At 38.4% G+C, this 14,141-nt stretch overlaps 1 protein-coding gene across 3 annotated transcripts in view; it reads left to right on the top strand.

Moving 5' to 3' along the window:
• LMAN1 (lectin, mannose binding 1) overlaps positions 1 to 14,141 on the top strand; it is a 34,194-nt gene that overhangs the window by 12,745 nt on the left and 7,308 nt on the right. For 2 of the 3 annotated variants that reach the window (XM_033238810.1, XM_033238826.1), the window contains exons 8-10: positions 585 to 717; positions 8,004 to 8,197; positions 8,330 to 8,400. In XM_033238810.1, the coding sequence (XP_033094701.1) occupies positions 585 to 717; positions 8,004 to 8,197; positions 8,330 to 8,400 (398 nt within the window). The remainder of the gene's footprint in view (positions 1 to 584; positions 718 to 8,003; positions 8,198 to 8,329; positions 8,401 to 14,141) is intronic. The other variant, XM_033238818.1, reaches the window with a different exon arrangement.

The raw sequence follows: 14,141 nt of genomic DNA, 5'->3' as shown, positions 1-14,141 counted from the left end.
TGGGAGGGAGAGGTTGCAGTAAGCTGAGGTGAAGACCATGCACTTCAGCCTGGGTGACAGAGTAGGACTCCATCTCAAAAAAGAAAAAAAGGGGGGGCCCAGTGCAGTGGCACACGCCTATAATCCTAACACTTTGAGAGGCCGAGGTGGGCGGATTTCTTGAACTGAGGGGTTCAAAACCAGCCTGGATGACACAGTGAAACCCCGTCTCTACTAAAAAATACAAAAAAATTAGCCGGCCTGGCGGCAGGCACCTGATGTCCCAGCTACTTGGGAAGCTGAGGAAAGAGAATTGCTTGAACCTGGGAGACAGAGGTTGCAGCAAGCCGAGATCACGCTTCTGCACTCCAGCCTGGGTGATAGAGTGAGACTCTGTCTCAGAAAGAAAGAGAGAGAGAGAGAGAGAGAAAGGAGGGAGGGAGGGTAGGTAAATTTGCTATCATTTAAGTCAAGAAGGAATACATTTTTATGTTAACCTTTCAGCTAGTGGTAGAATAGTTAAAATGAGAAAAATAACATATATAGAGGTATCTGAATGATTTTCTTATCTTTTTTATGATCTATTCCAAAACTCCAAAAAACAGCCCACACCAGATAAAGAAATTTCAGAAAAGGAAAAAGAAAAGTATCAGGAGGAATTTGAGCACTTTCAACAAGAATTGGATAAAAAAAAGGAGGAATTCCAGAAGGGCCACCCCGACCTCCAAGGGCAGCCCGGTGAGTTGTAGCGAAGCTGACATGGGTGCCGCAGCAGGGCTGGGGCTGATGATCATGGACGCTTGAGTCTCTGTTGCCTGGCTCATCCCTGCTCTCTGAACAGGCACATTCCAAGTGATTTCTGGAAACAATTTAGGAGCAAATCTTTAGACTTTAAGAGTTGGGAGACTGGCATTTTTACCAGTGAGAATGTGGCTTAGTCATGTATGAAATAGAGAGTACCATGGTTATTTGGACGAATGGAACCACTAGAGTCAAAGCTCCCTGACGACAGGGATTTTGTTTGCTGTATTCACTGCTGTGTCCACTAAGCCTAAAAAGAAAGCCAGAACGATGCTAACCTAGTAGTTCAGGTTCAGTAAATATTTTTTGAATGAAATCATCAAAAGTTTATGTTTTTGCTTTTAGTGACACGTATTTACCTTATAGTGTGGAGATAATCCTTAAAATCTATCAAAACTGTTATGAAAGTAATGTGACATGATACCTGCTTCTCCTCCCCATTCTACTCAATAGAATCCTGGACTGTATAGATGAAAATTATAAAATACTAGTCTAAGCCAGTGTTATTAAGAACTTGAGTGTGCTAATGTCTACAAGAAAACATTTTAAGGCCAAATTGAGGGACTTTATATTATCTGCTAGCTTTTTATCTGAATTGTTCGCCGGCAGCATAAGGGATCAAAGGTGTACTTAATAAAGGCTGTGGCTAGCATTTGAACTCTATGTAGTATGCAGTTCTCTTAATGATCAACAGTATGAGTCAGACTTAATGAATTGAAAAATGAATCATAAAGGTCATTCTTATTTTGAATTTGTTTTAAACATCATCACATACAATTTGTGAGTATATCCTGAAGCTGACTGTAGTGTTTGAAAAGTATGATTTGGTAAATTTTGACAAATGTGTATACCCATTTAACCATCACCCAGATCAGTATACGGAACATTTTTATCATCCCAGAAAGTTCCCTCATGCCTCCTTAAAGTCAGCCACCTTCTCCACAGAGCCCATCACTATTTTTATTATCACTGTAGATTAGTTCTGCCTATTCCTATAAGTAGAATCACACAGTGCATATGAAAGAGAAATATTTTTCCATTTTTATTTTATTTAACTTTTTATATATTTAGGGGGTACAAGTGCAGATTTCTTATATGCTTGTGTCACATAGTGGTGAAGTTTGGGGATTTAGTGTACCTCTCACCCTAATGAACATGGTACTCAGTGGGTAATTTTCAACCTTCATTCCCCTTCCACATTTTGTAGTTTCCAGTGTCCGTTATTCTACTCCATATGTCCATTTGTACCCGTTGTTTAGCTTTCATTTATAAGTGAGAATATATGGTATTTGACTTTCTAAGTCACTTCACTTGGGATAATGACTTCCAGTTCCATCCATGTTGCTGCAAAAGACATGATTTCATTCTTATTTTATGGCTGAGTAGTAGTCTGTAGTATATACACACATACATATGCACACATGCCACATTTTCTTTATCAAGTTCTCTGTTGATGGACACTTAGGTTGATTCCATATCTTTGCTGTTGTAAATAGGGCTGCGATAAATGAATGAGTGCAGGTATCTTTTTGATATAATTTATGATTTCTTTCCCTTTGGGTAAATACCCAGTAGAGTAGTGGAATTGCTGGATCAAACGGTAATTCTAATTTTAGTTCTTTGAGAATTCTCCATACTGTTTTCTGTGAAGGTTGTACTAATTTACATTCCCACCAACAGCATACAAGCATTCCCTTTTCTCCACATCCTTGACAACATCTGTTGTCTTTTGGCTTTTTAGTAATGGCCATTGTGATTTGTGTAAGACAATATCTCATTGTGGTTTTAATTTGGATTTTTTTTTATGATTAGTGATGTTGAGCATTTTTTCATTTATTTATTGGCCGCTTGTGTGTCTTCTTTTGAAAAATGTCTGTTCATGTTCTTTGCCCAGTTTTTTAATGGGCTTTTTGTTTTTCTCTTGAGTTGTTTGAGTTCCTTGAAGATTCTGGATATTAGCCCTTCGTTGGATGCATAGTTTGCAAATATTTTATCCCATTCTGTAGGTTAGATTACTGTGTTGATTGTTTCTCTTTTGCTGTGTAGAAGCTTTTTAGTTTTAAGTCCCATTTGTCTATTTTTTTTTTTTTTTTTTTTTTTTTTTTGAGACGGAGTCTTGCTCTGCCACCCAGGCTGGAGTGCAGTGGCCGGATCTCAGCTCACTGCAAGCTCCGCCTCCCGGGTTTATGCCATTCTCCTGCCTCAGCCTCCCGAGTAGCTGGGACTACAGGCGCCCGCCTCGTCGCCCGGCTAGTTTTTTGTATTTTTAAGTAGAGACAGGGTTTCACCGTATTAGCCAGGATGGTCTCGATCTCCTGACCTCGTGATCCGCCCGTCTCGGCCTCCCAAAGTGCTGGGATTACAGGCTTGAGCCACCGCGCCCGGCCCATTTGTCTATTTTTGTTTTTCTTGTGTTTGCCTTTGAGGACTTGGTCTAAATTCTTTACCTAGGCAAATATGCAGAAGAGTCTTTCCTCAGTTTTCTTTTAGGATTTGTATAGTTTCAGGTGTTGTGTTTAGATCTTTAATCCATCTTGAGTTAATTTTTGCATATGGTGAGAAGTGTGGATCCACTTGCATTCTTCTATATATAGCTATTCAATTTTTTCAGCACTGTTTATTGAATAGGGTGTCTTTCCCCCAGTGTATATTTTTGTTGACTTTGTTGAAGATCAGTTGGTTGTAGGTGTGTGGGTTTATTTCTTGGTCCTCTGTTCTGTTCCATTGACTTATGTGTCTGTTTTCATACCAGTATTGTGCTGGTTTGGTTACTCTAGTCTTGTAGTATAATTTGAAGTCAGGTAATATGACGCCTCCAGGTATATGCCTTTTGCTTAGCATTGCTTTGGCTATTTGGGCGCCTTTTTGTTCCATATGAATTTTAGGAATTTTTTTCTAATTCTGTGAAAAATGACATTAGTAATTTGATAGGGAGTGTCTAGAACTAGTAGATGGCTTTGGGCATTGTGGTCCTTTTAACAATATTGATTTCTTCCAATTCATGAGCATGGGATGCTTTTCCATTTGTTTGTGTCATCTACCATTTCTCTCATTGTTGTTTTGAAGTTCTGCTTATAGAGAGCTTTCTCCTCCTTGGTTAAATATATTTCTAGGTGTTTTATTTTTCTTTCAGCTGTTGTAGATGGAATTGCCTTCTTGATTTTGTCCTTGACTAGATCATTAACAGTATATGAAAATGCTACTGATTTCTAAACATTAATTTTTTTATCTTAAAACATTACTGAATTCCTTTATCAAATCTAAGAGTTTTTTTTGGTGAAGTCATTAGGGTTTTTTAGATAAAAGATCATATCATTAGCGAACAGGGATAATGTTACTTACTCATTTCCAGTTTGAATGCCTTTTATTTTCTTCTCTTCCCTGATTGCTTTGGTGAAGACTTCTAGTATTATGTTTTTACACATAAAAGTGATAAAAGTGGGCATCCTTATCTTGTCCCAGTTCTTAAAGGGAATGTTTTCAACTTTTCCCTGTTAAGTGTGATGTTGGCTGTGGGTTTGTCATATGTGGCCTTTTGTTGAGATATGTTCATTGGGGATTTTTATCATGAAGGGATGATGACTTTTATTGAATGCCCTTTCTAAGTCTGTTGAAATGATCATGTTTTTTGTTCTTAATTCTGTTTATGTGGTGTATCATATATATAGATTTTTTGTATTATTGAACCCTCCTTGCATCCCTGGGATAAATCCCACCTGATCATGCTGTATTATCTTTTTGATGTGCTGTAGGATTCGTTTTGCTGGTATTCTGTTGAGGATTTTTGCATCTTTGTTCATCAGGGATATTGGTCTGTAGTTTTCTATTTTTTGTGTCCTTATCTGGTTTTGGTATCAGGGTGATACCGCCTTCATAGAATGAGTTAGGGAGAATTCTCTTCTCAAAGTTTTGGAATAATTTCAGGAGAATTGGTTTTTCTTGATATGTTTGATAGAATTCAGCTATAAATCCATCTAGTCCTGGCTATTAAGTTTTTTTTTTTTTTTTTTTTTAACTACTGCTTCAGTCTTGCTACTCATTATTGGTCTGTTCAGGAGTTCTGTTTCTTCCTGTTTCGATCTCAGAAAGTTGTATGTTTCCAGGAACTTACCCATTTCCTCTAGGTTTGCTAGTTTGTGAGCGTATAGTTGTTCAAATAGTTTCTGATGATCTTTTGTATATTTGTGGAATCTGTTGTAATGTCTCCTTTTCTTCTGATTGTATTTATTTGGATCGTCTCCCTTTTCTTGGTCTAGCTAGTGGTTTATCAATTTTGTCTGTGTTTTCAAGGAACCAGCTTTTTGTTTTGTTGATCCTTTATTAATTTCTTTGTCTCTTTCATTTAGCATTGCCCTTATCTTTGTTATTTATTTTCTTCTGCTAACTTTGGGTTTAGTTTGTTCTTGGTTTTCTAGTTTCCTGAAGTATAATGTTAGATTGTTTTGATCTTTCCACTTTTATGATGTAGGCATTTAATGCTGTAAACTGCCCTCTTCACACTGCTTTTTGCTGTTTTGGTGTGTTGTTTTTCCATTTTCATTCATTTCAAGAAATTTTTACATTTATGTCTTAATTTCTTCATTGAGAAAGTGAATGTTCAGGAGCATGCTGTTTAATTTCCATGTGTTTAGTTTCTGAAGTTCCTCTTAGTATTGATTTCTAGATTCACTCCATTGTGGTCTAAGACACTTGATATGATTCTGATTTTCAAAATTTGCTAAGACTTATTTTGTGGCCTAATATGTAGTCTGTGTTGGGGAGTCTTCTGTGTGCTGGTGAAAAGAATGTATATTCCATAGTTATTATAGAAAGTTCTGTAAATGTCTAAGTCCATTTGGTCTAAAGTCCAATTTAAGCCCAATGTTTGTTTGTTATTTTTCTGTCTCGATCTATCTAGTGTTGTGTGTGTGGTGTTAAATTCTCCCACTATTATTGTATTACTGTCTTTCTTTTTCTTTGGGTCTAGTAATAATTTTCTGAATTTTGATGCTCTAATGTTAGGTGCATATAAATTAGGATTGTTATATTCTCTTGCTGAATTGATCCCTTTATCATTATATAATAACCTTTGTCTTTTCTTTTTTAAGTCTGATTTATCTCATATAAGTATAGCTACTCCTGCTCACTTTTGGTTTCTATTTGCTTGGACTGTCTTTTTCCACCTCTTTACTTTCAGTCTGTGTGTGTTTTTATGGATAAGGTAAGTTTCTTGTAGGCACTATATAGTTGTGCCATGTATTTTAATCCATTCTGCCAGTCTGTATCTTTTAGTGGAACATTTAATCCATCTACATTCAAGGTTAATATTGATGTAGGAGGCTTTGTTCCTGTCATATTGTTCATTATTTTCAAGTTGTCTTATAAATTCTTTGTTCCTTTCTTCTTTTCCATCTTTGTCGTTGTCATTTGATGAAATTCTGTCATGTTGCCATTTGATTCCTACATCTTCCTCCCGTGTGATTGTTTTATAAGAACTTTTATTTTATATTTCTGTTTTTATCATGGTGAATATTGACCTTTTGTTTCCATGTTTAAGACCGCTTTGAGCATTTCCTGTCATGCTGGTCTAGTTATGACAAATTTCCCCAGCATTTGCTTGTCTGGAAAAGGCTTTATTTTTTTCTTCATTTATGAAGCTGATTCTGGCAGGATGTAAAATTCTTGGCTGACAGTTTTCTTTTTATTAGCACTTTGGGAATGCCTATTCCTTTCTGGCCTGTAAGGTTTCTGCTGAAAAGTCTGCTGTTAATCTGATGGAATTTCCATTACAAGTGACTAAGTACTTTTCTCTTGCTAATTTTGGAATTATTTAACATTGACTTTAGACATTCTGAATATAATATGCTGTAGTGAAATCCTTTTTGTAATATATTTTTCTGGGGATTGCTGAGCCTCCTGTATCTAGACATCTAACTTTTTTGCTAGACTTGGGAAACTTTCATCAATTATTTTCTTAGTTTTTCTCCTTAGCCAGGCAACAACTGCAGCCATATCAACTTGAACTCGGACTAAGGGCAGGACACAGTTCAGCATGAAACTCTCAAAATTGTGCTTTGTGCCTGGGACCAGGGAGAGCAGGGCCCCTCCTAGGCAGGTGTCATGAGCAAGAAACTGTAAGGAGTGCAGTCTGCCCACATCTGTTTCCCAAGAGTCCCTTGCAGGGCAGTGGATATTGTCCTAGATATGCATAGAAGAGCCTAGTTTCCCTCTCTCTCCTTGGCCAGGTGGTAGCTACAGCCTTGTCAGCCCAAACATAGCCTGAGGGTGGGGCACAACCTTCCATTAAACTCTCAATATTTCACCTTGGGTCTGGGAGCAGAGAGGGTAGGGTCCCTCCCAGGCAAGCAGCATGGACAAGAAGCTGTGGGAAGTGCCGTCTGCTCATGTCTCAGTATCAGCAGCACACTTCAGCAAGGCAGTAGGGACCTTACTAGGGTTGCATAGAAGTGACCAGTGTCCCCCCTTCTCTCCTTGGAACATTGCAGTGGCTGCAGCCATGTCTGTAGATCCCCGGTATCTAGGCTATCAGCAGTAGTGCCCAACTGGAGCTGTTCTAGGCTCGAATGCCTGTGGGATTCCATGTGGTCTCCCTTTATGGAGCAACATCTCTGTGCCGTATGTAGGCAGTTCCATATGTCCAGCCCAAGGCCTTAGTGGGTCAAGGGTTTCTTCTGTAGCCAGGATCATAAAAGCCCATTTTGGACTGCTGGGCCCTGAGGTTTTCTCTCTTACTGTTTCCCATCATCTAGGAGCCTCTTCTGGTGCTCAGTCAGCTCCTGCCTGGCTGGGCAAGCTGCCTCAAACTCTCTCCTTACTTATTTTGGTGCTTCCTATTTCTTCTCTGATGAGTCCTAGCATTCTCTCCTAGGCAATCTATTTGAAATTCAAGTATCTACTTACTACTCTGGTTTTTCTCCATGGAGGAGGCACATACTGCCTGCATCTGGTTAGCCATTTTGATCCCTCCTGAGATTTTCCAAGAAAAATTATTTTTAAATAATGTAAACCCAATTTATAATAAGTGTTCAATCACCTGAAATGGCAGAAAACAAATAATTTAATCATTATTAAATCAATTATCCGCATGTTTTCTGTTTGGGAGATTGTACCACTCTGATGAAGATGTTCTAATTTTGCTGTATGTTGGCACTTTGGTCACTTACGGTATTTTGAAAATTACGTATGTGTAGGTGGCTGATCATTTTTATTTATTTCCTTTTCAGCGGAGGAAATATTTGAGAGTGTAGGAGATCGAGAGCTAAGACAAGTCTTTGAAGGACAAAATCGTATTCATCTTGAAATCAAGCAGCTGAACCGGCAGTTAGATATGATTCTTGATGAACAGAGAAGATATGTTTCTTCCTTAACAGAGGAAATCTCTAAAAGAGGAGCAGGAATGCCTGGGCAGCATGGGCAGGTGGGCTTGCAGAATATGCAGATGTGCCTCATTTACCCTTTGCTGGAAGGGAAGTAAAGAAGAAGGGCTACTGTACTATGTGCTCACAGAATGTGGATTATTCAGCTTGCTCGTCATTGTTTCTTCCTCCAGATCTCTCAACAAGAACTGGATACTGTTGTAAAAACTCAGCATGAGATTCTGAGACAAGTAAATGAAATGAAGTAAGTATGTAAAAGTAGTGTCTGTGTGTTAATGTGATTTTTTTTATCCTAAATTTGTGACTTTAGGTGTGCAAGCACTGTATATTGTAAGATTTCTGCATGAGGGTAAGAATCCCGTTCTAGATTCATTTTACAAATAGGGGACCATAAATACAGCAACTTTTAATATTTAAAAACTGCAAACATGTCTAAAGTTTTTAATTGTTCAGAGCTGGAAAACAAAAAATAGTTTTAGCATCTTTTAAAAAAATAGATTTGTCAGTTACTTGACAGAGCCAGGTGTGTTCTTGTATTTATAAAATATAAAAAGAATATGAAGTAATATATAACAATTTTATGAAAAGTACTAGGGGAACAAATATGTGTAGCATTATAAGACTGTAATAGAAGGAGACCGATGCAGGAACTTCTTTTTGATGGAATGAAACCTTTTTTTTTTTTTTTTTTTTTTTTTTTTAAGATGGAGTCTCGCTCTTTCGCCCGGGCTGGAGTGCAGTGGCCAGTTCTCAGCTCACTGCAAGCTCTGCCTCCCGGGTTTATGCCATTCTCCTGCCTCAGAACTCCGAGTAGCTGGGACTACAGGCGCCCGCCACCTCGTCTGGCTAGTTTTTTGTATTTTTTAGTAGAGACGGGGTTTCACCGTGTTAGCCAGGATGGTCTCGATCTCCTGACCTTGTGATCTGCCCGTCTCGGCCTCCCAAAGTGCTGGGATTACAGGCTTGAGCACCGCGCCCGGCCGAAACCATTTTGAACGTAATATGTGTGACTACCTCTTTTACATTCCCGTCTTTTACTGTCAGAGAGACTGGACAGAGTTGGAGCAGAGAGGAGATAATTGTGTCCTTAGAATGTTGAACAGTAAATTTCTAATGAGAATGATTGACTTATGCAGATAATTAACAGCTTTCAATGCCTGGAGCACAGATAACAAACCAAAGTGTCATGTTTCCATAACCTAACATTTTAGAGCACTGTCCCAACCGATATAACCCTTGACAAACAAGAATGTCAAGGTGAATTCTTTAGGACTGGAGAATTAAACAGAGTTAGATCAAACAGAAGGTGATTCTACCTGATATCTAGAGATTAAAGGCACTTAACTTACAACTGCAAATTTATATTTCTTCAATTTTTCTCTTTGTATTTAAAAACATCTTCATAATGTGGACTCATTGAAATATTTATGATGCTAAATGAATAGTTTAGCTCTTCAAATAGTTTAATGAATACAATCCTTTTAGAAATAGACTGGATCATGTAACACAACCTTTTTAAAAATCTTTTTATTTTGATCTAATTTTAGACCTCAGAAGCTACAAAAATAGTATGGGACGTTTCTGTACATCCTTCACCCATCTTCCTCTAATTTACATAACCATGATATAATTGTCAGAACCAGGAAATTAACATTGATACAGTTCAATCAACTAAATTAATGACCTATTCAAAATTTATCAGTTTCTCCACCAAGGCCTTTTTTCTATTCCAGGATCCTATCTACAATCGCACATTACATTTAGTGATTTTTTCTCTTTAGCCTTCTGCAGTCTGCAGTAGTTCCATCTTTCCTTGTCTTTCATGACCTTGACATTTTCCAAGAGCATTAATCAGTTAATACCTTTTGATTTGGGTTTGGTTGGATGGAAATTCCACATTTTGATAAGATACTATATATGTTATATGTAGTATATGTTATATAATATATAGTGTCTATATTATATAAGATTGATAAGATATTACTGATGATGTTGGCCGTGATCACTTGGTTATGGTGGTTTCCTATCGCTATCTCTACTTTAAAGTTACTGTATTTCCCTTTATGGTTAATATTTTGGAGAAGGTACTTTGAGACTATGTAAGTATCCATTTCAAACTTCTGCTCATTCATTCTAGCATCCATTGATGTTTCTTGCCTGAAACAAGAATGTGGTTTTTGCCAAATGCTGACTTTATTTTTTCATTTTTTATTTATTTGCTTATTTATTTTTTTGAGACAGGGTCCAGCTCTGTTGCCCAGGCTGAAGTGCAGTAGTGCAATCACAGCTCTCGGCAACCTCAACCTCCTGGGCTCAAATGATCCTCCCACCTCAGCCTCCTGAGTAGCTGGTGCTACAGGTATATGCCACCACACCCAGCTAATTTTTCTATTTTTTTTGGATTTGGGATTTTGCCATGTTGCCCAGGCTGATCTCAAACTCCTGAGCTCAATCAGTCCTTCTGCCTCTGCCTCCCAAGGTGTTGGGATTACAGGCGTGAGCCACTACACCTGGCCTTGATGTTTATATTTCTATAATTCCCTCCATATTTGTTCATTGGAATTCTGCTGTCAGAACCAACCATCCTTTCTCTCCCATTTATTTATTTAGATCACTACAGACTCATGGATGTTCATTCCATAGGTTACAATCCAACACTCTTACTTATTTTGCTGCTCAGATTGTTTCAGGAATGGTCCTTCTGAGCGCCTTCATGTTGTCATCTTTGTTCTCTCAACAAGCCCCCAATCTTTTATTGAGCATTTAAAAAATTTATGATACTGCACTATCTTCTAGGGTCATCTTGTATTTTCTCTGCCCTCAGTGAGCCCTGATTCCTTTTTCTTGAAAAAGGTATTTGAAAACCAACCTCTGAGGAATCGCCACACTGTCTTCCACAATGGTTGAACTAGTTTACGGTCCCACCAGCAGTGTAAAAGTGTTCCTATTTCTCCACATCCTCTCCAGCACCTGTTGTTTCCTGACTTTTTAATGATTGCCATTCTAACTGGTGTGAGATGGTATCTCATTGTGGTTTTGATTTGCATTTCTCTGATGGCCAGTGATGATGAGCATTTTTTCATGTGTCTGTTGGCTGCATAAATGTCTTCTTTTGAGAAGTGTCTGTTCATATCCTTCGCCCACTTTTTGGTGGGATTGTTTTTTTCTTGTAAGTTTGTTTGAGTTCTTTGTAGATTCTGGATATTAGCCCTTTGTCAGTTGAGTAGATTGCAAAAATTTTCTCCCATTCTGTAGGTTACCTATTCACTCTGATGTTAGTTTCTTTTGCTGTGCAGAATCTCTTTAGTTTAATTAGATCCCATTTGTCAATTTTGGCTTTTGTTGTATTGCTGTTGGTGTTTTAGACATGAAGTCCTCGCCCATGCATATGTCCTGATTGGTATTGCCTAGGTTTTCTTCTAGGGTTTTTATGGTTTTAGGTCTAACATTTAAGTCTTTAATCCATCTTGAATTAATTTTTGTGTAAAGTGTAAGGAAGGGATACCCAAAGGATTATAAATCATGCTGCTATAAAGACACATGCACACGTGTGTTTATTGTGGCACTATTCACAATAGGAAAGACTTGGAATCAACCCAGATGTCCATCAGTGATAGACTGGATTAAGAAAATGTGACACATATACACCATGGAATACTATGCAGCCATAAAAAAGGATGAGTTCATGTCCTTTATAGGGACATGGATGAAGCTGGAAACCATCATTCTCAGCAAACTAGCACAAGGACAGAAAACCAAACACCGCATGTTCTCACTCATAGGTGGGAATTGAACAATGAGAACACCTGGACACAGGAAGGGGAACATCACACACTGGGGCCTGTTGTGGGGTGGGGGAGAGGGGAGGGATAGCATTAGGAGATATACCTAATGTAAAAGACGAGTTAATGGGTGCAGCACACCAACATGGCACATGTATGCATATGTGCACGTTGTGCACATGTACCCTAGAACTTAAAGTATAATAATAAATAAATACTAGGAAAGAAAGAACCAAAAGTAGAACTGTCATTTGATCTAGCAATCCCACCACTGGGTATCTACCCAGTGGAAAAGAAGTCATTATACAAAAAAGATATTTGCACACGCATGTTTATAACATCACAGTTTGCAATTGCAAAATCCTGGAACCAACCCAAATGCCCATCAATCAACGAGTGGATAAAGAGAGAGAGAGAGAGAGAGAGATATGATGGAATACTACTCAGCCACAAAAAGGAATGGATTAATGGCATTTGCAGTGACCTGGATGAGAATGGAGACTATTCTAAGTGAAGTGACTCAGGAATGGAAAACCAAACACTGTATGTTCTCACTGATACGTGGGAGCTAAGCTATGAGGACACAAAGGCATAAGAACAATACAATGGACTTTGGGGACTTCGGGGGAAAGGTGGGGGGGGTTGAGGGATAAAAGACTACAAATAGGGTGCAATGTATATTGCTCGGGTGATGGGTGCACCAAAATCTCACAAATCACCACTAAATAACTTACTCCACTAAATAACTTACTCATGTAACCAAACACCACCTGTACCCCAATAACCTATGGGAAATAGAAAAAAAGAAAACCAACCTCTGGGCACTAGGTGTACTCATTACTACCACAGTGCCGTTACCTCTAGACCTCTTCCTGGACAGAGCTAGGGAATATACATACGTATACTAACCCATGCATGTACATGAGTCTGTAGTTCCATGTCTGTCAACCTGTTTTCGTGTTAAACCATGAGATTATGCAGATACTTTGGATTCTGGCTGGACTGAACACTGCAGAGTTCATTTTTAACTTTCCCTCTTGTCTTATTTGAAAATTCTTTCGCCATCAGGGAGAAACCTGGTTCTTACTATCTGTATCTGTAACATATTTACTTATTGGTTCCACTTGAGTATGCACATAAGTACACACAAAGTGGTTTCAAATTGTTAACTCATATCCCTGTGAGAAAGACATTTATTGACAAGTTTATGTAAAGTTCCTTTTATCTCTAGCTTTACAGTATCCAGCCCAGATACTATTTTCCAGATAGTTTCTTAGTGTAGTTCTTTTTCTCCGTACTCTTTTCATTATGGCTGATGTTATTCATTTAGGATCCAGTTAGATTCTTTGATAATGCTTATATTCCTCCTATATCCTGGTTGGTTTAAATTGTTTGTATTTTGGGTATGTGAATACTATGATTCTAAGGGGCAGAGCATGTGTGTATCGCTTCTTCATCCGTGCTACCACTTTCCCATTCTCCCCTTCTTTCCAGCTCTTTCCCACCCATTCCCTCTTGGTAACCAATTCTGTTAGCTTCTGGTTTGTTCTTCCTGTATTTCTTCTGTATATACCTGTTTTCTTTTTCTTTCTTTGTTTTTATTTTTGTTTTTGTTTTGTTTTGTTTTTGAGATGGAGTTTTGCTCTTGTTGCCCAGGCTGGAGTGCAATGGTACAATCTTGGCTCACTGCAACCTCTGCCTTCTGGGTTCAAGTGATTCTCCTGCCCTAGCCTCCCATGTAGCTAGGATTATGGGCATCTGCCACCATGCCTGGCTAATTTTGTATTTTTAGTACAGATGGGGTTTCTCCATGTTGGCCAGGCTGGTCTCCAACTTGTGACCTCAGGTGATCCACCCGCCTTGGCCTCCCAAAATGCTGGGATTACAGGTGTGAGCCACTGCACCCCGCGCGTATTTTCTGAAGTGCCCCTCCTCTGTGAAGGATAGCATACTCTAGATACTCTTGTGCTTTGCATGTTTAACTTGACAGTAGTAGTAGGGCATCTAAAGATGTAACTAGTTGTCAGGACATCCTAGCTGTCCAGTTGTATTATCCATAGAATCCCTTTCTTAGAGGAGTTAACAATCCTTGCAAACTCCCACTTACTGAGAACAAATGTCATGCATACAATAAGTTAATATAAAAACTGAGCTCAAGTTTCTGAACTAGTCCTCTGGACCTTTTTCTTTAGGATTTAGCTTC

The sequence above is a fragment of the Trachypithecus francoisi genome, unplaced genomic scaffold (genome assembly GCF_009764315.1).
Source record: "Trachypithecus francoisi isolate TF-2019V2 unplaced genomic scaffold, Tfra_2.0 Contig01474, whole genome shotgun sequence".
NCBI lineage: Eukaryota > Metazoa > Chordata > Mammalia > Primates > Cercopithecidae > Trachypithecus > Trachypithecus francoisi.
This window is presented reverse-complemented; position numbering and strand designations above follow the sequence as displayed.